Source organism: Myotis davidii, unplaced genomic scaffold (genome assembly GCF_000327345.1).
Source record: "Myotis davidii unplaced genomic scaffold, ASM32734v1 scaffold290, whole genome shotgun sequence".
NCBI lineage: Eukaryota > Metazoa > Chordata > Mammalia > Chiroptera > Vespertilionidae > Myotis > Myotis davidii.
The window spans coordinates 3,606,118-3,630,703 of NW_006285049.1; the positions used below are offsets into that span (position 1 = coordinate 3,606,118).

Sequence of the window (24,586 nt, forward strand, 5' to 3'; positions counted from 1 at the left end):
AGGAGGACACAGGCTGGGCTGAGGGCCCCCCCCCGAGTGCACACATTTTTGTGCACCAGGCCTCTAGTGTATATATATATAAAAGGCAAATATGCAAAATGTCCCCTCAGGAGTTAGACTGGGAGACTGGGAGTTTGATTGCTTTCTATGACGGGCACTGACCACCAGGGGGCAGCATGGAATGAGGGTCCAGGCAGGAAGACCCCTTCCGGCAGCTGGCAGCTGGGGAAGGAAGGCCCTGCCAGCTTGAAAACAATTTCAATGCAAAACAGATGTTGAGCTTTCAGAATTTTATGGATTCTTCGGGGCTGGAGTGGGAGAATAGAAGATGAGGTGGGATGCCACTATTGCGTATTAGTATCTAAAACAATTTCTTACTACTATCCTTCCATCAATAACCTACCCCACACCCCACACAACAAACATGTTCATTTAAAGAAATTGGAAAAGTTCAAGAGTATCCACATGAAAATAAAAATTTCCTGCACCCAGCCAGTGTGGCCCAGTTGGTTGAGTGTCCTCCTGTGCACCAGAAATGTTGTCCAGTGCCGGTTTGATTCCTGGTCAAGGGCACATGCCCAGATTGTGGACTCAATCACTGGTAGGAGGTGTGCATGAGGCAAATGATCAATGTGTTCTCACAGCGATATTTCTTTCTTTCTCTCCCTCTCCCTCTCTCTCCCTCTCCCTCTCCCTCTCCCCCTCTCTCTCTCTCTCTCCCTGTCCCTTCTTCTCTTTCTAAAAATCAATAAAGACCAGGGAAAATATTAAACAGTAATTGATGAATTGATGGAGGCCTAGTATGGACTGTCTTGAAAACTAAAAACTCCTGGTGGGTCACTCTCTGCAGAGAAGCCATACTTTTTTGAGTTTTACTTCAAGGAACCCTACAAGGTTTTCATTGTGAAGACTGAAGAAAAACTCCCCAGCATTTCCAGCAGGGGGAGGGAGAAAATAATCATTAAAAAACATGTCCAGAGTGTTCTTTTCTCCTTAACATAGGCCTGCCCTCCAAGAAAATTTCTTTATTGGAACCTTACCTGACCTAGGGGAAGAGCAATTAGTTAATTCCAGCTCCCTTATAACTCTGAATGTCACATGAGGGGTCAGAGGGGGAGAGGAAAAAAAAGCTAAGAAACTCTTCTCAAAGTCACAGCCCTTAGAATCAAGGCCACTAAAACAGTGTGACTTAATCATAAGATTATATAATGCTTTACCTTCCCAATTCCTTATCACCACATCAATAGGACTCCAATATAACAGTGGGTTACAATGGAGAGACCTGTAAGATACATACTCTATTTAAAAAGAAGTTTCTAAGGAATCCCAAAGACAACGAGGGCAACACACACACACACACCAACACCAACACCAAAAACACACACACACCAAAATACTAAAGGAAATTGAAGCCTCTGACACTTACAGTCACAGCAAACATTAAACACAGCAAACTCTAGTCAGATAAACATAGATCCTCACACTGAAGGTCTATTCACCTGAGTTCCTATTAACTGATACAACATTTCTAGCTTTCAACAAAAACGTGTAAGGCAAGTTAAATGTAAAACAAACAAACAATACAACACAATAACAAAAAAACAAACAACCCAGAGTCTGAAGAGACAAGGCAAACATCAGAACCAGACACAGGTATGGCAGGGATTTTGGAATTAAAAATAAGTATTTAAAATAATTATGATCAATATGCTAAAGCTCTAATGGAAAAGTGACAATCTGCAAGAGAAGGCTAATATAGGCAGAGATATGGAGACACTAAGAATCAAAAGGAAATGCCAGGAATAAAAAAAACTATAACAGAAATAAAGAATACCTTGATGGGATCATAAGTAGACTGAACATGGCCAAAGATAGAACTGGTAAACTTAAAGATATGTCAATTAGAAACTTCCCAAACTGAAGAACAAAGAGAAAAAAGAAGGGACGGGGAGAGACACAGAATATCCAAGAACAGTGAGACAATTACAAAAAGTGCAATATACAAAGAATGGAAAGGGAGAAAGAGAGAAAAAACTGAAACAGTAGTTGAAGAATGGCTGATAATTTTCCAAAAAGTAATGATACACTAACTAAATCACAGAACTAGGAAACTCTGAGACACTAAATATGACAAATGTTAAAACACACACACACACACACACACACACACACACACACACACACTACACCTAGGCACATCATATTGAAACTGCTGAAAATCAAAGACAAAATATCTTGAAAGAAACCAGAGGAAAAACACACCTTACTGATAGAGGAGAAAGGGTAACATTATACTGATGTCTCTTGAGAACCCTGCAAGCAAGAAGAGTAGAGTGAAATATTTAAAGTGTTGAAAGAAAAACATCCACCAACCTAGAAGTTTGTGTCCATGGAGTTAGTTTTCAAAAGTGAAAGAATAATAAAGACTTTCCGAGACAAACAAAAACTGAGGGCATTTGCACAGCAGACTTGCCTTAAGGGTGTCAGAGAAGGAATAAATGGATTTAAAAGAAAATATTTTATTTTTCTTACTCTTAACTGATCTAGTAAGTCAAGTTTCAAAATAATAGCAACGATGTATTTGGTGATTATAGCTTTTGAAGAAATAAATGACAGCAACGGCATAAAGGAAGGAGTAAGAATACCTGCACCACCCATGAAGGGACATTGTTGTTTGAAAGTAGACTTATATTAGCTGTAAATACATATTTCAAATTCTATAACAACCATAAAAAATGTTTTAAAAAAGTAAAATTGATATGCCAACAGAGAAAATTAAAACATAAAATACTCAAAAACAAAGCATGCAGAATAACATGGGAAGACAAAGGAGGCAAAAAACAAGTGAAATAGACATTTAAATATATGATATTCATGCAACTATCGATAATCATTTTAAATATGAGTAGATAAAAAAAACACCCAACTATGTGTGGTTAAATATAAAGACAGATTAAAATTAAAAGGATGGTGAAAGATATACCATGCTAACACTAATCAAAAGAAAGCTGGGAGTTATTATATTAATTACAAAGCAGAATTCTGAGTAAGGATATTATGAGGGATAAAGAGGAATACTACATAGTGATAAAGAGGTCAATTCTTCACAAAGACATACAATTCTTAAAGTATATGCTCCCAACACAAAGCATCAAAATATGAGTCAAAATCTGATAGAACTGCAAGGACAAATAAAGAAATATTAATATGTAAAACTCTATCAGTAAGTGACACATCTACCAGGCAGAAAAATCTGTAAAGATAGAGATGAACTGAATAACACCATGAATCAATTGAATCCAGCTGACATTTATATAATATTTCAACAGCAGCAGAAAATACAATCTTCTCATGCCCACTTAGAACATTCACCAAGATAGACCACATTCCTGGATGCAAAACACACCTTAACAAATTTAAAAGAATAAAAATCATATAAAGTATGCACTTAGATCACAATGGAATTAAACTAGACGTCACTAACAATAAGATAGCTGGAATATCCCAAAATATTTGGAGATTATATAGCACACTTCTAAAATATTTTTAACTAAGTGAAAATGAAAATACAATTTATAAAAATTTGTGGAATACAGGTAAAGCAGTATCTAGAGGGAAAGTTATAGCATTAAATATATGCATTAGAAAATACCTAAAATCAATAACTTAAGCTTCCACCTTAAGAAACTAGAGAAAGAAGAACAATATAAGCTCAAAGCAAACAGTAATAATAAAAGTTAGAGCAGAAATCAATTAAATAACAACAGGGAAGCAATAGAAAAAAATATCAACTAGATCAAAAGCTGGATCTATGAAAAGATCAATAAAATAGATAAAACTCTAGTCAGCTTATCCAAGGGGAAAAAAAAGGGGAAAGTCACAAATTTTAATATCAGTAGCTCTTGCTACTAAGCCCACAACATTAAGAGATAATAAAGGAATATTATGAATAACTCTATGCCACAAATATGGTAACTTAGATGATAGACCAATTCTCAAAAAGACACAATCTGCCAAAACTCACACAAGGAGAAAAAGATCATCTGAATAAGCCTTATGACTATTAAAGTAAATGTATCATTGATTAATAACCTTCTAAAAAAGAAACCACCAGGACAAGATGATTTTACTGGTGACTTCTACGAAACATTTAAGGAGGAAATTATACTAATCTATCTATGTCTATAATAATGAAAGCATAATATGCTAATTAGACCAGATAGCCGGACGTCCTTCCAGACGGCCTTCCAGACAAAGCCACAGTGGCCAAATCCCCTTGCCCGAATTTCATGCATTGGGCCTCTAGTTCTCTGTAATTCCTAACAGAAAATCATGGAGTGAACATTTCCTAACTTACTATATGAGGCCAGCATTACTCTAATACCAAAAGCAAAGTCAGGAAAACTACAGACCATTATCACTCATGAACATAGGTGTAAAAATCCACAAAAAAATATTAGCAAGTTGAAACAAACAATGTATAAAAACTGCTATGTAACAATGAAAAATGAGGATGCACTGTGTCACTGTATGCCACAACCTTGCTCTACTACCCTTTTGCTGAGCCATTGAGGCTAACTATGAGAGCAGTGAATAAATATCTTAAGCCAAGCTAAAAATTCATTCATTCATTCATTCATGCATTCATTCATACATTCCAGGTATATAAGGATTATTTCACCATTCAAACACTGATTGATGTAATCCATCACAACAACAGGCTAAAAGGAAAAATCATATGAACGTATTAATAGAGCCAGAAAAAGCATTCGACAAAATCTAATATCCATGGATTACTAGAAACTTAGCAAAATAATGTCTTTTATCACCCCATCAAAGGTAATTTATAGATGGTAAGTAAGCATATGAAAAGATGCTCAAGATCTTTCATCAATAGGAAAACCCAAATTAAAACAAATATGGTGCACATCTATTAGAATGGCTAAAACCTAAAAAACTGACAATACCAAGTGCTGATGGGGATGTGGAGCACCAGGAACTCGCCTTCACTGTTGGTAGAAATGCAGTGGTACAGCCACTTCGTAAAACAGCTTGGCAGTTTCTTACATGCTAAACATGTCTTACCATAAGATCAAACAAATGTTATACTAGGTATTTACCCAAATGAGTTGAAAAATTGTGTCCATACAAAAACCTGCACACAAACTTTTATAACATTTTTATTTATTATTGCCAAAACCCAGAAGCAGCCAAAATGTCAACAGGTAAATGGATAAGTAAACTGGTACATCCATACAAAGAAATATTATTCAGCAAGAAAAAGAAATGAGCTATCAAGCCAGAAAAGACATGGAGAAACTTTCATTATATACAGAGTGGGGCAAAAGTAGGTTTATAGTTATTTGTATGGAAAATAATACAATAACTAATAAATGATAGTGGAAGACTAGAACTATGTGTTTCATGTACTCACAACTACAGTGCTAGTGAAAGAATCCAGTCTGAAAAGGTTACATACTGTATGATTCCAACAATATGACATTCTGGAAAAGACAAAACTATATAGAAAGTAAAAAATCTGTACTTGCTAGGGTCTGGAATGGAGGTAGTGAGAAGAGATGAATAGGTGAAACAAGGGAGAGTGGTGAAACTATTCTGAGTGATTCTGTAATAGTGGATACATGACATTATGTATTATCAAAATCCATCTATCTATAATAATAAAGCATAATATGCTAATTAGACCAGACAGCCAAATGACCTTCTGGACGAAGCCCCCATGGCGGGGGCCGAGGCAGAGGTGGTAAGGGGCGATCAGGCAGGCAGGCAAGCAGTTAAGGGCAATCAGGCAGGCAGGCGAGCATTTAGGGGCAATCAGGCAGGCAGGTGAGTGGTTAGGAGTGATTAAGCAGGCAGGCAGGCGAGCGGTTGGGGCGATCAGGAAGGCAGGTGAGCGGGTAGAGGTGATCAGGCGGGCAGTCAGGCAGAGTGGTTAGGGGCAATCAGGCAGGCAACGGTTAGGAGCCAGCAGTCCCAGATTGCGAGATGGATGTCCTACTGCCGGTTTAGGCCCCACTGGGATCGGGCCTAAACCAGCAGTAAGACATCCCCCAAGGGGCCCTGGATTGCAAGAGGGTGTAGGCTGGGCTGAGGGACCACCCCCCTTCCCCCGTAAACAAATTTCATGCATCGGGCCTTTAGTATATATAAAAAAGCAAAGCGACCAGAATGACAGGTTGCTATGATGTGCACTGCAGTTGGCCAACCTCCCGCGGCCCCTCCCCCTGGCCAGCCTGGCCCTGATAAGGGCAGGCTGGCTGGATCCCACTCATGCACAAATTCGTGCACTGGGCCTCTAGTAGAACTATATAACACAACGACTGAAACCTATTGGAAACTATGGACTTTAATTAATAACAACATATACTAGTAAATATTACTCATCAATCATAACATATGTACCACATTAATTCAAGATCAATATTAAAGGAAACTATGCAGGAAAGAGGCAGCATATGGATACTCTGTTCTATTTTTCTATAATCCTAAAACTGCTTTAAAAAATAGTCCACTAATTTTTTTAAAAAGGGAAGAATAAATACTATCACTATGAGTATGTAACTGTCTGGAAACATTAGATATTACAATTGGATGAGAGGATAAGCAGTATTAATATAGAAAACAACCATCAGTTGAAAAACATAATAGAAGCTAAGACCATTTATGACAGCAACAAAAAGAAACACAACTAGCAATAACCTTAATAAAGTTGCATAATATACACTGAGTGGCCAGATTATTATGACCACTTGAGGTTTGTAGGCAAATCAGGTATAATTTCGTGCTGAAGTTGCTATAGGGCCATGGTTGGCAAGCTGCGGCTCGTGAGCCACATGCGGCTCTTTGGCCCCTTGAATGTGGCTCTTCCTAAGCCTTAGGAGTACCCTAATTAAGTTAATAACAATGTACCTACCTATATAGTTTAAGTTTAAAAAATTTGGCTCTCAAAAGAAATTTCAATCATTGTACTGTTTATATTTGGCTCTGTTGACTAATGACTTTGCCAACCACCGCTATAGAGCCAGACCATTATAAATAGGGAAGCAGGTTGTTTACCATGACAGAAGTGATTTTTTTCTAAAGATATGGGTAAACAACGCGATTTAACAGCCTTTGAACATGGGACACACACACACACACGTCTGAGAACGGGACACACACACACACACACACACACACACACACATTAAAGCTCTACTCAGGTAAATAAGACTATAATACCATGGGTTGATACCTTTTACTTGTATTGGGAAATGTTCACTATTAAGCACAAACAAAAAATACCTATTCATTAAAAGCAATTAAAATGAAAATCCCAACATGCTTTTTTGGATCTCTAGAACCATTCTGAGGTTAATTTGAAATAAGAAATATCTATGCAGGTACCAACTCTGAATTATACATCATTCTAATTTCAAAAGGTAGGCCCTGGCTGGTTTTTCTCAGTGGTTAAACAGCACCAGCCCACAGACCAAAGGGTCTGGGGTTCAATTCCCGGTCAAGTGCATGTACCTCAGTTGCAGGTTTCATCCTGGCCTTAGCTGGGTGGGTGCAGGAGACAACCAATCGACATCTCTCTCTCTCTGTCAATGTTTCTCTCTCTCTCCCCCTCATCCCTCCCCTTTGCACTTTCTCTCTCTAAAAAAAGGAAAAATATCCGAAGGTCAGGATTTACAAACAAAAGCAAACCAAAAAGTAGCACAGTGCCTGGTACAAAATTAAGTGCTTGAAAAGATAATACTCTGAAAAAAAATAATTAAGATCAGGATCTTGCCATATCTAACATTAAAATTTACAGTGAAGGTATGATAAGGATACAAACCAGTGGAATAACAAATAATCTATATATAAAAAAAGAGCCAAGGTCCGTAACGTCCAATACGACCGAAGGCTCAAATGAATGCCAGGCTGCACGCGCAACAGGCTCGGGTGGGCGAGGACTGGCAAGCCGGCTGAATTGCTGACCTCTCAGAGAGAGAGGCGGGGCTGATCAACAGCTGCCCTGCCAGCAGCCAAGCCTCTCTATAAGGGATCAGCAGTTCACTCCCCCTCGCCAGTAGCCTGGGGGAGCTGCTGATCAGCCCCGCCTCTCTGCTCATGCCCAGAGATAGACCCAGAGACGCTGACTGGCATAGAAACTAACCAATCAGAACCAAATCTGGGTGAACTGAGAGGAGCAAATGGCTGCCTAGGAGGCAGAGCTTTTGACGCTGATAGGCATAGAAACTGACCAATCAGAACCTAAGCTGGGTGAACTGCAAAGACAAAACCTAAGGTGGTGGCTGAGGAGGAGTTTTAAGGGCAGCAGCTGTTTGGTGTAAGGGGTAAGAAAGCGCTTCAATTTTTAAATGACCAGTTTGGCAGTATAGCACATATATATGATTGGCTATCAGTCCAGTATAGGGATTATGTATTTTTGTCTGCCAAGAGCATCTCCTTCTGCTGAAAAAGGCTTCCCCACCCCCATTTAAGCAATCCTATCCTATATAATCTATCTATACTAATAAAAGGGTAATATGCTACTTAGACCGGGTTGACTGGCGATCTTCCGGACGTCCGACTTCCTTCCGGACAAAGCCATGGTGGTGGGGGCCGAAGCAGAGGCAGTTAGGGGTGATCAGGCAGGCAGGCAAAGAGGTTAGAGCCAGGCAGGCAGAGGCACTTAGGGGCAATCAGGCAGGCAGGCAGGTGAGCGGTTAAGAGCTAGTAGTCCCAGATTGCGAGAGGGATATCTGACTGCCAGCAGTCAGACATCCCCCAAGGGGTTCCCAATTGGAGAGGGTGCAGGCTGGGCTGAGGGACCCCCCCCCCTCCATCCATGCACGAGTTTCGTGCACTGAGCCACTAATCCAGAAATAAAAGCATACAGGAATTTAGTATATATCAAAGGTGAAAATTCAAATGCCCGAGGGAAAGATGAACTAGTTAACATGTTAGTCATTTGGAAAACAGTAAAGCTAGATACATGAAACTAAATTATAGATGGAACAAAAAGTTAAAATATTAACCCCTAGAGTGCCGGGGAGTGCGATCGCGCTCCTCCTGTCTTTCGCCAAAAGTGCCAGGAGCGCTATTGCGTTCCTCCTACAGTGTCACTATTAGATGCTAGTAGTTCACTCTTTATTGACAGATGGCACCTAAGTGCAGATTACTTATGATGCTGAATGTCTGCAGTTCTAAAATTGACCACTGGTATTTATCTGCCTAATTTTCATAATTTTTTCCTAAACTGCTGTAAAATCAGCAAAAATGCCTTGGCAATTTTAGCATAGTTCCTAGGATATTGGTTGGCACTCAAAGAGTTAAAGTAGTGGAAGGCAATAAAATGTGTATTTTATGATCTTAGAGTTGAGAAGGTGTTTCTAAATATGAGATAAACACCATTTATTTTTCTAATCTGTCAACTGAAAAGTCCTTGAAGCAATAACCAACTTAAAAGTGATGACAAGGAGCTTAAATACCATTTCTTATTAAAAGACACCAGATGTCCTTGCAGAAATACTTTATTCCAGGTATGGGGCAGGAAATGTACAAGAGAAGCCTGAAACATTCTATCTAACAGAAAGCAAGGAACCTATCAAAAAAATTATATTAAGATCACAACCAAAGGACTTGGAATCCAGCTTGAATAGGCCTTCAGTGGCCAAAGATACAACAATTGGATGGAACATCAAGTAGTACATAATTAACTGCAATGGATTAAAACACCTCAAAATGTTTAAATTAATAATTTCGTTTATAATGATACTGAAATAAAAAACCAACCAACCAACCAAACCTCATGGTTACCTTTGTATAGTGTTAGTAAAAAACTCATTATTTTAAAAATTGGTAAATAAGAGAAATAAAAAACCTATCTAATCTTTTCTCTAGAAACTATTCCTCAGAGAAATCAAAGTGTTGATAAAAGAACTTTTACGTTTTAAAACCCTTAATGAAATAATGGATCTATGCAATGATTCTAATGGCTGTTTACCTCACAAAAATAGAGACAAGATATTACATATCTCCTGATGGAAGTACCCATGTCATTTCTAAAATGATGGAGCATGGAACAGAGTGCTGAATCTCAAAAGGAAGGCAGGGAAAAAGGGGGACATATGTAATACCTTCAACAATAAAGAATTATTAAAAATAAAATGGTTTATAAAAATCAAACCAAAATCTGATCAAATATCTAGACCTAACTACCAACTGACAGAAAATACAGGGTCAGAGTAATATGCCAAACAATACCAGCAAAATCCAGATTGTGATGCTGTACAGGACAAATGAACTGCAAGGAAAACAATTAAGAGAGAGAGAGAGAGAGAGAGAGAGAGAGAGAGAGAATGAACTAAATAAATGGAAAGGAGAGAATTATCCAAGAAATTTTACCAGATTAAAGGACTTCGCAACCAGCGGCAATCTTGTATGCCAATTTAAACTCTAAATAAACAAAAGAAATGGAGAAATGTAAATACTGACTTGATACTTTTAGAGCTCAATACAGAGTGGGCCAAAGGTAGGTTTACAGTTGTGAGTATGAGAAAAAGTCATTAAGGATTTTGCATGCTCACAACTGTAAGCCTATTTTGGCCCACCCTGTATTGAAGGGATTAACATTCTTTTTCTGTAGAGGTGTAGATTATGTTTAAAGAGTGGGGGCCAGAAGGGGGTGGTCATTTCCATTTTTTCAAGATACATGCCTGCAGATGAAAAACACAATCCTAGTATGCACTGATACCATGGTATAAGTGTGGGTGGCTCAATGAAAACAATCTATATAATATACAAAAAAACAATTACAAATACAAAAAGCCTATGTAAAGTATGATCATATCACAGATACCATCATAAATACAGGTTAAATGTATATTCAAAACCACTTTAATTCTATGAAAGCAGTAAAGCATATGATTATTTCAACTTTAAATAGTAAGCATTTCACAATAAAATATCAGCAAAGGAAATAATTTTAGTTAGAAATCTTATGGAAACAAGGAATGTTGTTACATGTTTTTGATGTGATATTAATTAGAGCATAGCCACTTAGTGGACAATATAGCTATGATTTATTTTTCCATGTGGAATTCCTAAGCTTCTCATAGGTCTCTGGGTGTACTAGTTCCTTAAATAATTCCCTACTCTTGCTATTCGGATTAGAATTATTTTTGCATAACAAACACCTACTCACTTTTCAAGACCCAATTCAAAAGTAATGTCTGTAGTGAAACTTTCCAAACTATCTCAGCATTATATTAACTGTCCATTATTCTTACTGGTACTGTACTTTATTTGTCTGGAGTTTTCTGGATCTGATTCCTTAAGGACTGAGAGTGATCTCCACATTTCTAGCTCCTAGCACATGCACCCTCCATAAATATTTGCAAAATCAAACTGAAGTTAATACTAATGAGTATCTAAAACTGGCTTTAAACATGGTTTTAAGAGGCTTGTTGAGTCTGTGTTATTCAGAAAAGGCTTTCAAAGAAAAGTTACATCATCAAATTTTGAAATATTGATCCAACTAGTAAGATGGAAAACTGTGCTGTGCATTTACAATTCCAGTAAAAAAAATATAATTTTTTAAATGTACTGAGAAGGAGAGAGAAAGAGAGAGAGAGGGGAGATATGTTGTTCCACATATTTATGCATTCACTGGTTGATTCTTATATGTGCCCTGAATGGTGATTGAAACCGAAACCTTAGCATATTGGGGCAACACTAACCAACTGAGCTACTTGGCTAGGGTGATTTCTTAAAATACTCTAATACTTCAAGTAAAGCAGCTATTATTAAACTTTTTAGTCAACAAATAGTACCTATTCAGGAAGCTACACACACAGAAAAGATATATGGTTGAATTAAAAGAATGAAAAAATAAGTAATCAGAAACAGCCAAAAGGACTAATTTTTAAGCAACCTTTAAAAAAAATTTTTTTTAAGAAAGAAAGGGAGAGAAAGAAACATCAATCAATTGCCTTTCGTACACATCCTGACTAGGGATCAAACCTGCAACCTAGGTATGTGCCCTGACTTGGAATCAAACCCAAAACCTTTCAGTGCATGGGACAATGCTCCAACCAACCACACCAGCTAGGACTAAAGGACCTTTTTGACAAACAGATTATACACTATGATCTAGCACACACACATATATATGTAATATACATATATAACTGGAAACAATACCCTTACTAACATGAATAGACTCTGATATATTTTATTCATTTTTAATTGCAAAGAAAGAGGCAAAAACTCACTGGTAGAGACTGAACAAATGATTTCATGACCCCACTACTGGGTTGAGATTTTAAAATGAGAAACACTGTCCAAAGAAATTTTTCATACTGTTAACAATCCCTGGGCTATATTGATAGCTGCAATCATACAACAATATATGAAGTTCACAGTGAAATACAAAGTCTAAAGATAAATATTATGAAGAGCAAATATAACTTTTAAAAGGATCTGATTTCTGCTATCAGAAAAAGTGAAAGAGCATCTTTGATATCTAAAAGATGAGAATATTATTTCATTACGATAAGTACATTCGTCTTAGAACTCTAAAGCGTGACATGGCAAAGGTTCTTGGCTGAGTATGTTAAAGGAACTAAGATTTTGTTTTAAACAGTATTATTTTCAAGTTTTCCTTCAAGTCGAAGAAAGCCTTGTTTAAGAAGTTCAGTTCTACTCATTATTCATCTGAGTTACTAAACTGTGAGATCTATGGCTTTAAAAAGAAGTTTCATGGGTTGTCAATCCCAAATTCAAATTTAAGACAAGTCATTTTTCCTAACAGAGTATTAACTTTAAATTTCAATGTATAGAAATTCTTCAGTGTCCACTAACTTATAGTCACTTTAAAAAAAACTATCTCTTTTCATAGCCAAACGAAAAAAATCAGATTCTCTCGTTGAAATCTAATACCTGGCTTCCAGTCAAAATGGTGATGTAGGTGAATGCAGTACTCGTAACCTCCCACAACCACATCAAAATTACAACTACACTACAGAACAACCATTTCAAAACCACCTGAAATCTACCTAAACAGAAATACTCATTTAAAAATATAGAGAATAGCCACATTGAGACTGGTAGGAGGGAAAAATATGCAGAATGGGCTGGTCCCCAACCCACCTGTGGTTAAAAAGTTAGAGGGATATCTCAGCAGCAGAGGTCCTTCCTGGGGAGCCAGGGTTCCCAGACCCACACCTGGCCCTGCCGAGCTCAGGGTTCCAGTGCTGGGAAGAGAAGTCCCCGTAACTTCTGGCTGTGAAAACCAGCAGAGATCGTGGCTGAGATAAAGTGCTGCTGGAATCCTAGGCATTTTTTTCTTTTTAAAATGTTTTTATTGATGTCAGAGAGGAAGGGAGAGGGAGAGATAGAAACACCAATGATGGGAGAGAACACTGAAAGACTGCCTCTTAAACATCCTGCACTGGAGATCGAGGCTGCAACCCAGGTATATACCCTGACTGGGAATCAAACCTTGACCTACTGGTGCATAGGTCAACATTCAACCACCGAGCCACCCCAGCTGGACATAAGGCATTCTTTTTAAAGGGTGCAATCAGATGTACTTGGGCTCCATCTGAGCTCCAACGCTAGGAAAGCAGCTCAACTGCCACTGGGGACATATGGGGAGGAAATGAACTGTCTGGCATCAGGTCAAGAGCTGGAGGGGCAGCTTTCTCCCAGACAGTGGTGCTGGCAGAGGCCATTGTTCCTTTTCTGAGCCCTTCCCCCAAAGAACCCGAAGGCAGGCGCTATATCTGATTCTCCATCAACTTGATTAATTCAATAGTTAGCCCCACCCTGATGATTGCCTGAGACCCCACCCAACCCAATTTTCAGGCCCACCCAAGCCCTTCAGACTTTTCCATACAAAAGGCCTGTCTTGGCTCCTGCTGCCAATTTTCCTAAAAGACTTTCCTAAAATCTCTCAAACAAGCAGCATCTGCCCTCTGGAGAACCGTACCTTTTGCTAAGTAACCCCAGGCCTGGCACTAGCACCCTTGGTTCACAGCCTGGCATCTCTGGACACCTCCAAGCCCAGCACAAGTAGTAGCCAGCTGAAGATCATTTTGAAGCTCATGCCCAGTGGCCCTGGGCGGGGCACAAGCAATGGCTGACATTGGCCTCTACCTCCCAGGAGGCACTGATCCAATGTAACCAATAGACAGCTTCAGACCATGGTGAAACACCACCCACTACCTCCATGATCAACAAACTCAGTAGACTCATTGGATATCTGAGACCTGCTAAAGTGAGTTCTGCTCTGTGGGGTCAGCCTGGGGGTAAATCACTCCCATTAATGTACTAACAATAATCAAGGCACAACTACAATAGGAGGGTGCACACAGCTCACATGCAGGACACACTTGGAGCACCCAGTTCAGGAGACTGTGGAGGCTGGGCCACAGGTACCTACCGGACACCTACTACATAAGGTCACTATACCAAGACTAGGAGCCATATAGCAGCTCTACCTACACATAGACACAAACACAGGCAGGTAACCAAAATGAGGAGACAAAGAAATATGTCTCAAGTGAAAGGAAAGAACAAAACTCCAGAAAAAGAACTAAACAAGATGGAAACAAGGAATCTATCAGATGCAGAGTCAAGAGTTCAAAACATTGGTTATAAGGATGCTCAATGAAAGTAGGGGAAGAGTAGATGAACTTAGTGAGAACTTCAACACAGAGATAGGAAATAAAAATGGAGATGGAAAACCTTTAAAATAAAAGCACCCTTCAGAAGCAAAGAACACAATAACTGAAATGAAATTACAGAGAATCAATAGTAGAGTAGATGAATCAGAGAATGAAATAAATGATTTGGAATATGAGGAAACAAAAATCACTGAATCAGAATAGCAAAAAGAAAAACGATTCCCAAAAAATGAGGATAATATAAGGAGCTTCTGGGACAACTTCAAGTGTATCAACATTCACATCATGGGATGGCAGAAGAAGAATAGAGAGGAGCAAGAAACTAAAAACTATTTTTAAAAATTACAAGAAAACTTCCCTAACCTGGTGAATAGAATAGAGATACAAGTCCAATAAGCACAGGGTCTAAAATAAGATGAACCCAAAAAGATCCATACCAAGACACATCATAATTAAAAAGGCAAAGGTTAAAAAGACAAAAGAGAATCTTAAACACAGCAAGGAATAGCAGTTAGTTATCTACAAGGGAGCTCCCATAAGACTCTCAGCTAATTTATCAACAGAAACTTTGCAGGGCAGAAGTAATTGGCAAGAAATATTCAAAGTAATGAAAAGCAACCAAAATTACCCAGCAAAACTATCATTTAGGATCAAAGTACACATAAAGTGCTTCCTAGATATGAATCTAAAGCTAAAGGGATCCATCACCACCAAACTCGTATGTAAGACATATTAAAGGGTCTCATTAAGAAAATGATTAAAAATATGAATAATAAAATGGCAATAAATGCATATCTATCAACAATAACTTTTTTTTACTGATTTTAGAGAGAGAGAGGAATGGAAAGAGAGAGACACACAGGGAGAAAAACACCAATTTGTTTTTCTACTTACTCACTCACTCACTGGCTGCTTCTTGTATGTACCCTGACCAAAGACTGAACCTGCAACCTTGGCGTATCAGGACAACACTCTAACCAACTGAGCTACCCAGCCAGGACAACAATTACTTTAAATGCAAATCAAATGGATTAAATGCTCTAAAGACACAGGGTGACTGAATGGAAAAGAAAATGTAACCCTTACATATGCTGTCTACAAGAGGCTCACTTCAGATGGAAAGACAAAGACTGAAAGCAAAGGGATGGAAAAAGTTATTTCATGAAAATGGAAACGAACAATAAAAAACCAGCTGGGGTAGCAAAACTTACACCAGACAAAATAGATTTTAAGCAAAGACTATAAAAGAGAAAAAAAAAAGGTTCAGCAATTCCACTTCTGGGTATTTATTCAAAGAAACACAAAATACTAAAGCAAAAAGACTTATATTTATATGTTTATTGTAACATTTTTTACAATAGCCAAAATATGGAAGCAACTTAAGCGTCCTTCAATAGACAAACAGATAAAGAAGTGGTGCATATTATACAGAGTGGGGCAAAAGTAGCTTTATGGTTGTTCATATGGAAAATAATTAATAAATAAAAATATAAGAATAAATTGTTTTGCACACTCACAACTGTAAACCTACGTTTACCCCACCGTATATAATGGAATATGATTCAGCCATAAAAAAAGAATGAAATCTTGCCATCCACAACAACATCAATCCACAACAAGAAGGTACTGTGCTGAGTGAAATAAGTCAGACAAAGAAAGACAAATGCCAAATGATTTCACTTACATGTGGAATCTAAGAAACAAAATAAACAAGCTGAACAGAAACAGACTCATAGATATAGAGGACATTTTGTGGGTCGTCAAAGGAGAGGGAGCTTAGGGGATGGGTGAAAAAGGTAAAAGGATTTAGAAGTACAAATTGGTATAGAATAGTCACAGGGATATAAAGTACTAATATAATATTGTACATCAACTATAATTTAAAAATAAAAATATAATGAAATGAAATGAATTAAAAAACAAAAGCAAACAAACATACTAATGACTTTCTGCAAATTACTTTGTTAGAACCTTGGAAATAACATGACTCACATCTGGTATTAACATATGTCAGATTCTAGGACAAAAAAAGCAAAACAAACAAAAAGAGCTAATATCGAAACACATTCCCTAACAGCCTACCATTGAAGCTCTTTCCGACATTTATATAAATTTCTTAGCTTAGGTGCCACTGGATCTACGTAAGCATCACTCTTAAATTAACATAAAATATTTTCGCTAAAAATGGTTTAAAACGAAAATTTTCATAAACTATAGATGACAGAAATTGGAATGTAAAAGCACTCTAAAACAAAGAACATTTATGTATATTAAATAAAATTGCCATTTACTTTTTACAAGACTGCCACAGACACATGAAGTTGTGTCCAGGTTTTCTCACTGAATCCCCATGTTGACTAGATGCACTGAATGGAGAAGGCTGAGAACTGTTAGGCTGGCTCTGCACTTGTACAGCTGGTGAAGGCGTCATAGGAGTGTTCTGTGGAAAAGCACAACCGCATGATTTGTGAGATGACATTAGAAAACATTCATATTTTATAGTATAAGCTTCTAAGTTTGATTATGTTGATAGTTGTGCACTTCTAACATGACATTTACATTTGTAGTTTTAATGACTATCTTTTAAAAATATTTTTTTTAATTTAAAAAATTATTTAAGATAGCTATTTTTACAGAAATATTTAGGAAGTCGGATTCCTTTACTTCATTTGACCAGAGGCAAGATCACATTGTTGTTATTGTTATAGAATATATGTTATTTAGAATTAAGATTTTTTATATTAATAAATTAGGTAGCAACACACAATTATAGATTAAAATGACTATAAATGCACCCATTTGATTTACTTACGCATATTCTTCACAAGAACAAATCAACTACATATTATTATTTCTTTGCATATTTCCTTTTAGATTTTGTAATAAATGTGACATAAAGAAGTGTACCGTAGAAAGCAAAGAAAATTTCAGAGTAAAAAAAATAATGTAACCACTTAAGTAAAATGTTGTCAATCTTATTTTGCAGTAAGATGTTTTAACTAACAACTTTAGTTTTTAAAGTTGCTCAGTTATAAATTTTGATGAATAATACAATTGAAAGGATTTTAATTGTAAGTATTAGCCTTTTAAATATCAGGTGTACGCCCCCTTCTGTATCCCTTTCTCTCTGAAAAATACATAAATAATTATAATGTAGCTTAAAACAATTTGAGGCAATACATTTTCTTTGAATCCTTAACTTAGATTTCATTTATAAAATGACAAAGGGAAAAATACCGAATTTCTCCTAGAAATGGTGGCACATTTTCAAAGCATTCTTTAAAGACAATAAATTTAAACTTTGAGAAAATATACTTGTTCATTTATAAGGAAATATTGAAAATGGTTGGGTAAAGTTTAGTTTAAAATTTCTGAAAGTCTCAGATTAAAAAGTCATAATTTTTTTAAAAAATAGACAAAACACAAACATATAAGGCTACATAGCATAAAAGTTAGGAATAAAATAAAATGCTGAAAAGTTCTCAGAAGTGTAAATTCATACAATACTGTGAGTTCCAAGCTCTAAGGAGAAACAATCCACTTTTGGGATATGATGAAATTGTTTCTATAATAGGATCCCACCCTTAAGAATGCATGAAAAACATGCATGTTAGGGCAAGGCAGGTGTGTCATGGATAAGATGTGAACTTTCCAGCTTGACAGATCAGGACTCAAATTTCAATATGACTTTTTTTTCTTTATTGATTAAGGTATTACATATGTGTCTTTATCCCCCCATTGCCTCCCCATCCCACTCCCATTCATGCCCTCACCCCCCTGGTGTCTGTGTCCACTGGTTATGCTTACATGCATGCATACAAGTCCTTTGGTTGATCTCTCCCCCTTATTCCCTCCCTCCCCTACCTTCCCTCTGAGGTTTGAGCATCTGATCGATGTTTCTCTGTCTCTGGAACTGTTTTTGTTCATTAGTTTATGTTGTTCATCAATATGCCTTTTATCTAGCTTTGTGACCTTGGGCAACCTGCTTATTCTCTCTGATCGTCGGTTCCCTCATCTATAAAGTGTAAGCAATAAAATCTGTCTTATGAGATGATGGGAAGACTAGAGAAATTATACATGAAGAGCCTAGCTCTAGATTCTCAATAAATGGCAAATGTTACTATTACTGTTATTCTAATAGAGAAGTCCAGAAGGGAAACAAACTTTTGGAGGAAAGATGATTGATTTTGCTTTGGGGACAGTGACAGATCACCAACTACAAATGTCTATCAACACAAATTAATGCTGGAAACATGTATCTGACAATGTATTAGTACTGCATATTTTTCAAAGTACAATTTAAATTCTGTTTTAACCCTTTTCGGTCCAACCTCGAGGCTGGCTCGACAGACCAGGCACTAGGAGCAGGTCCAACGTCGAGCAATAATAACATTAAAAAGTTCAACATTCAATCCCATCATTTAATTTTGACCAAACTGTTTGAATTCCAAAAGTAACATTGGACCGCAAAGGGTTAAGAAGTAGGTCGTTTACATAAGAATGCAAAATACATTTCTTTCTGGATATAAAAGTTTACTTTTTTTAAAAAAATGGTTATTTTTTCCAAATAGGAAGCAAATTCTTTTTTTAAATATTTATATTGATTTTTCACAGAGAGGAAGGGAGAGAGATAGAGAGTTAGAAAGATCGATGAGAGAGAGACATCGATCAGCTGCCTCCTGCACATCTCCTACTGGGGATGTGCCCGCAACCCAGGCACATGCCCTTGACCAGAATTGAACCTGGGACCTTTCAGTCCGCAGGCTGAGCCAAACCGGTTTTGGCAAAAGTTTACTTTTTCTTTACATTCTTGTTTGCAGTGACTTGCCAAATCATTAACTGTATCCCTAACTCAAATGTAAATGTAAAGTAGATTTCCAAGAGATGTTTTTTGGAATGGTTACTCTCGAAGAATATTCTATATCAATGCTCTACTCTATTGAGAAAGAGCTAATTTTTACTATTAGTTTCTTCTTTTAATCAAGACAGAAAAGGCACACCTCCCACAGTGAGTGACCAGAAAAGTAAAATTACACAACAGATTTGTAACAATTCTATGATTTTCGTGTATGTAAAATTAACATAAAATGTGAGTTAATGTAGCAGGTGTTGTTGTTTTTGGCAAACATATTGCTCTTTGTTAAAATGAGAAATTATAATCTTGCTTTCCTTTATCACCTTTTCAAGAGTAAATTATGGTTGAAAATTCTTGTTTACACTATTTCCTGATAAAAAACTTGGAATCTCAGGCTCTTAAATCCTTATTCTCTTATTAATTAATATTAAACTTTAAAGACCTTAAAATAAATTTAGATTATCCTAAAACTTACACATTTCAATCTGTTAGAAAAACTATAGCCATATTTATTTTTCTCAAAATCATTTTTATTAAATAATAAATTTTTCTTTGTTCAATTCTAAGCACACATTTTGAAATCATTTATAAAATGAAACTGGTTGAGGTAAATAAGATGATGAATAAACCAGACACCAGGATATCTAAGATCTAACCGAAGGAACTGGGAAAGTGCATTTTAATGACGAAGTAAGAAGAGATAGTTCTAAACACTTGTAGAGAAGAAGAAATAGATTTACTCTAACTTTGTCTAAATGTACAGATCTTCAGACAGAATTAAGACAACAATAGAAATCATGGGAAACCAAATGTTCTTTGTGTAGGTGGGAAATTTACTTCAACACTTAAAAATGAGGATTTTGTACAAGATAACATCTCAGGCTCTTCCTGCTTTAACATTCCCTCATTTTCTTAAACCATGAGGTTTTTTTCTCTTGTTAAATATAAACCAAGTTAATACATTCCAAGCCTCTCCTGTAAGAACACACTGAGATGTAAACAAAAAAAACTGTTTAGTGGTAATGTCTTCCTTAGTTATGTACTTCTGGTCTACAAATTTGAACACTAGTACTCCAAAAAAAAACCCAAATCTTATTCTTCCAATTCTTGCTAAAGTGATCTATGCTGCCCCTTTAAGGCTACAGATCTGCTTGCTGATGGGTTGAATAACTTTTTAAGCTCAAATTTCTATATGACAACTAAATACCAATTTTAGAAATAAAGAATGGTGCTATTTTCAATAAATTACATTCTTGATGAGAATACATAGAAGTTTAATACACAAAGAAAGGAACCAGGAAGATACCAATATTCACAGTTTATATAGTACCATTTTAGGAAAGATTCATGTATGAAGGACAGGGAACTGGGAGCAACATATAAAAAATACTTTAAATAGGTACATTCTTAAATTGTTTTTACATACAAGAATTTGGCATATCATCAGACCATGAACTTAATAGATACAGGCATGTTCAACATGCGTTTTACATGCTCCTGAGAAAGACAAGTCTTTAGGGTATTTGCAAACTAAAATATTTCGTTTTTCAATTCATTATTCCTTTTTCTTTATAACTTCAGAAGATATCAATTCCTCAAGAGTGGAAGAGGGTAGGATTTTGAGAAACAGTATCCTGTATCTTGCACTTTAACAGGCAAATATAACAGAATGAAATTAAGTAACTACGAATAAAAAAATTTGCCTTGAAGTAAATATAATTTATTTTGTACTTATATAAACTACTCATTTAAAATACTACTGAAATACAAAATCTATGATCATACAATTTACTTTCACATATTGTTCTCTATTGCTATATTTTTCCTGAAATTAAATTAATGCAGCTGATTAATAGGAGAAGGAATAAACTCAAAAAAATGAAATAACTATATTAGAAAGGATTAGCTGTGGCCATTCTCAGCAGGGACATTTCCTGTAGACTTTCTATACCCGAGCATTCTGCAAGTCTGGAAATCCCTTCTTGGGGTCCAGATGCCTCCTTAACATCTCCAGATCCCTTAAACTTGTGAAAATAATGTTTGGCTATAAAAAAAAAAAAAGTCACATTTAAAATCCTCTATTTCATCTACTCTTTTAAGGAACAAATTCAAATGTAAAATGGTGTTAAGCCACGGTCTAAAATGCAACTTTAAGAGTGTATAAAGTAATTTAAAGAATCTGGGCAACAATGAAAATGGTTTTCTCTTAGCGGACTCTTTTTAAAAAAATTTATTGATTGATTTTAAAGAGACAGAGAAGAAAGGGAGAGGGAGAGAGAGGGAAACATCTATTTGCTATTCCATTTATTGGTTACTTCCCATATGTGCCCTGAGGATCGAACCCACAACCTTGGTGTTATCAGGATCATGCTCTAGCCAACTGAGCTAACCAGCCAGAGCTATTAGCAGGCTCTTAAGAAGGCCCAACAGTCTACCCTTCAAAGGAAACCTATGATGTCATCTTTAACAATATCCTACACAGAAAGACAAAAATATTACCTGCACCATAACTATGTAGCAGGCACTGTGCTAAGTACTATACATAAGAATGCTGGTTTTTTACTCTCATTCTCATAGACACCATGTATACATCTCATTTTCCTAGCAAATATTTAAATTTCTACATGCCAACCAAATGCCAATTTTAGAAATACACTACAATTTTAATACCCAGATTAGGAATAAATGGATGACTTTTATGGCTCAAATTAGATGCATATAAGTTCAATGTATTAAGAGTTTTAGCATTAATGTTCTAAAATTATCACTTAATGGTACTCACATCCTATATCATAATAGTTCAATTAATGAGTATGTTAGATATAAAAGGGACTTCTAGAATTTAAAAAGGAACCTTTTAGAATAATGGAGAAATAAGTTTTGGTTTCAGATACACACCCAGGTTTCAGTCCTTGTACCACTTCATATTTGTGGTGACCAATATGAAGTCAACATGTCGGTGACCCTGGGTGACTTACTTACATCCTGGGACCTCATCTCTAAAATATAATTAAAATTTTTACCTAATAGAGTTGTGAAAATTAAATGAGAAAATGCTTTAATACAAAGTTCCTAGCACCGGTTGTTGTCTTAGCTAGTATCATTGTTTTTGTTACTTAGGTATCATTATGGAATATAACCACATTGAAAGTTTAAAGATACAAAAAATAAGGGTTGAAACAATTCCACAGTAATGCAGTTTTTCTCTCATTTGGCTTACTCTATAGTAACTATTTAGGATTATAAAGGAATATACAGGGAATAAACTGCAGGCACATAATCAAGATGAACTGGGAGATTATTAAATATAAGAAAATTATAAAAACCCGACTAATTGAATGTTTATTACATGCTAGACATTGCACTAACATTTTTTTTAGTGTTTAATAAAAAACTCAATTTGTAGAAGTTTGAGTAAAGATGATTTAGTATTTTTCATCCAAACTCAGTATTAATTACTGCCATATTCACAACATCCACTAAAGAATACTTAACGTATTTAGGTACCCTGAAATACATCTAAGCAATACTAACATATGGATTACAATCTCATTATGCCCCCAGAGCAGCACTGTCCAGCTTTATCCATTCACATGAACAAAGATATATATTATGGATGAACTATTCTGAAGCAAGGGATCCTCTGTTCTTTCATCTTTTTAAAAAATATATATTTTTATTGATTGCAGAGAGAGGAAGGGAGAGGGGGGATATATAGAAACATCAATGATGTGACAGAATCATTGATTGGCTGCCTCCTGCACGCCCCCTACTGGGGATCGAGCCCAAAACCTGGGCATATGCCCTTGACTAGAATCAAACCTGGGACTCTTCAGTCCGCAAGTCGACGCTCTATCCACTGAGCAAAACTAGCTAGGCGAGTGATGGCGAACTTTTTGAGCTCGCCGTGTCAGCATTTTGAAAACCCTAACTTAACTCTGGTGCCATGTCACATATAGAAATATTTTGATATTTGCAACCATAGTAAAACAAAGATTTATATTTTTGATATTTATTTTATATATGCCATTTAACAAAGAAAAATCAACCAAAAAAATGAGTTCGCGTGTCACTGGCTAGGGGCTGTTCTTTCATCTTTTGTTTGCTTCCTCTCCTTTCCCCACACCTAGGTTTAGTATTAATGCTAATAACGACCATAGATCTGCTTTCATTATCATAAGCACAGAGAAGAAACCCAAGCCAGGAGAGTGCTAGTCGAGTTGGCAAATCACAGAAGGTTCTGGCTATGTAGTAATAATTAAGAAAGAAAGAATGAAGGGGAAGTGATCCAGGAAATAAGTGAGACACAACTGTTAAGTGAATCCCTAGTTTCAGTAGAAGTAGCTTATAGGATTGTCCTTAAAGTCTTTATAGGCTAATTGAACCCTCAATATAGTAGCACTGACCTAGAAAACACATTTCTTTACAAAGGCATGCAAATGGAATAGAAGATATTAAAAAGGGAAGAGCAGAAACCTGACAGTAGAGCAAAGGAATAAGAAACACAAAATTAAAATTATCAAATAGCTGGAACAAATTGAAATTATACTAGTAAATAATATTTTTTAAAAAACAAAGGCTACTGATTCAATACATAAATATAACAAGAACACACTTGATAATTCTTATGGCATTCATCCTTTTTACAGAAGTACTATGAAAAGAGCTTTAAAAAAGCCCACACGTGTCAAAATCAAATACAGAAATTCTCTTTTGGAATACTCTTAGCAGCAACACTATGCTACCCCAAACTCCAAGAGACAATTACATTTCAAAAACTCTCCAAAAGATTAGATTACAAATGCTTCTCCACCTTGGGTCTACAGAATTACTAATTTGGATTTATAACAAAATAGAGTCTTTAAACTATATGCTAAGTCAGCGATTTTCAACCTCTTTCATCTCATGGCACACATATACTAATTCCTAAAATTCTGCGGCCCATTTGACAAAAGAATAGTTATAAATTTGATTCATTCACACCAGATGGCTATTGTGTCGGCCGTTGTCATTTTATTATTTGATAATCTAAGGGAAAAAGTGTCGGTCC

At 36.3% G+C, this 24,586-nt stretch overlaps 1 protein-coding gene across 3 annotated transcripts in view; it reads right to left on the reverse strand.

The window, feature by feature from the left end:
- Window positions 1-24,586, reverse strand: part of ARID2 (AT-rich interaction domain 2) — a 190,179-nt gene that overhangs the window by 30,025 nt on the left and 135,568 nt on the right. For all 3 annotated transcript variants that reach the window (XM_006755528.2, XM_015558620.1, XM_015558619.1), the window contains one exon: window positions 16,973-17,121. In XM_006755528.2, coding sequence (XP_006755591.1) covers window positions 16,973-17,121 — 149 coding nt within the window. The remainder of the gene's footprint in view (window positions 1-16,972; window positions 17,122-24,586) is intronic.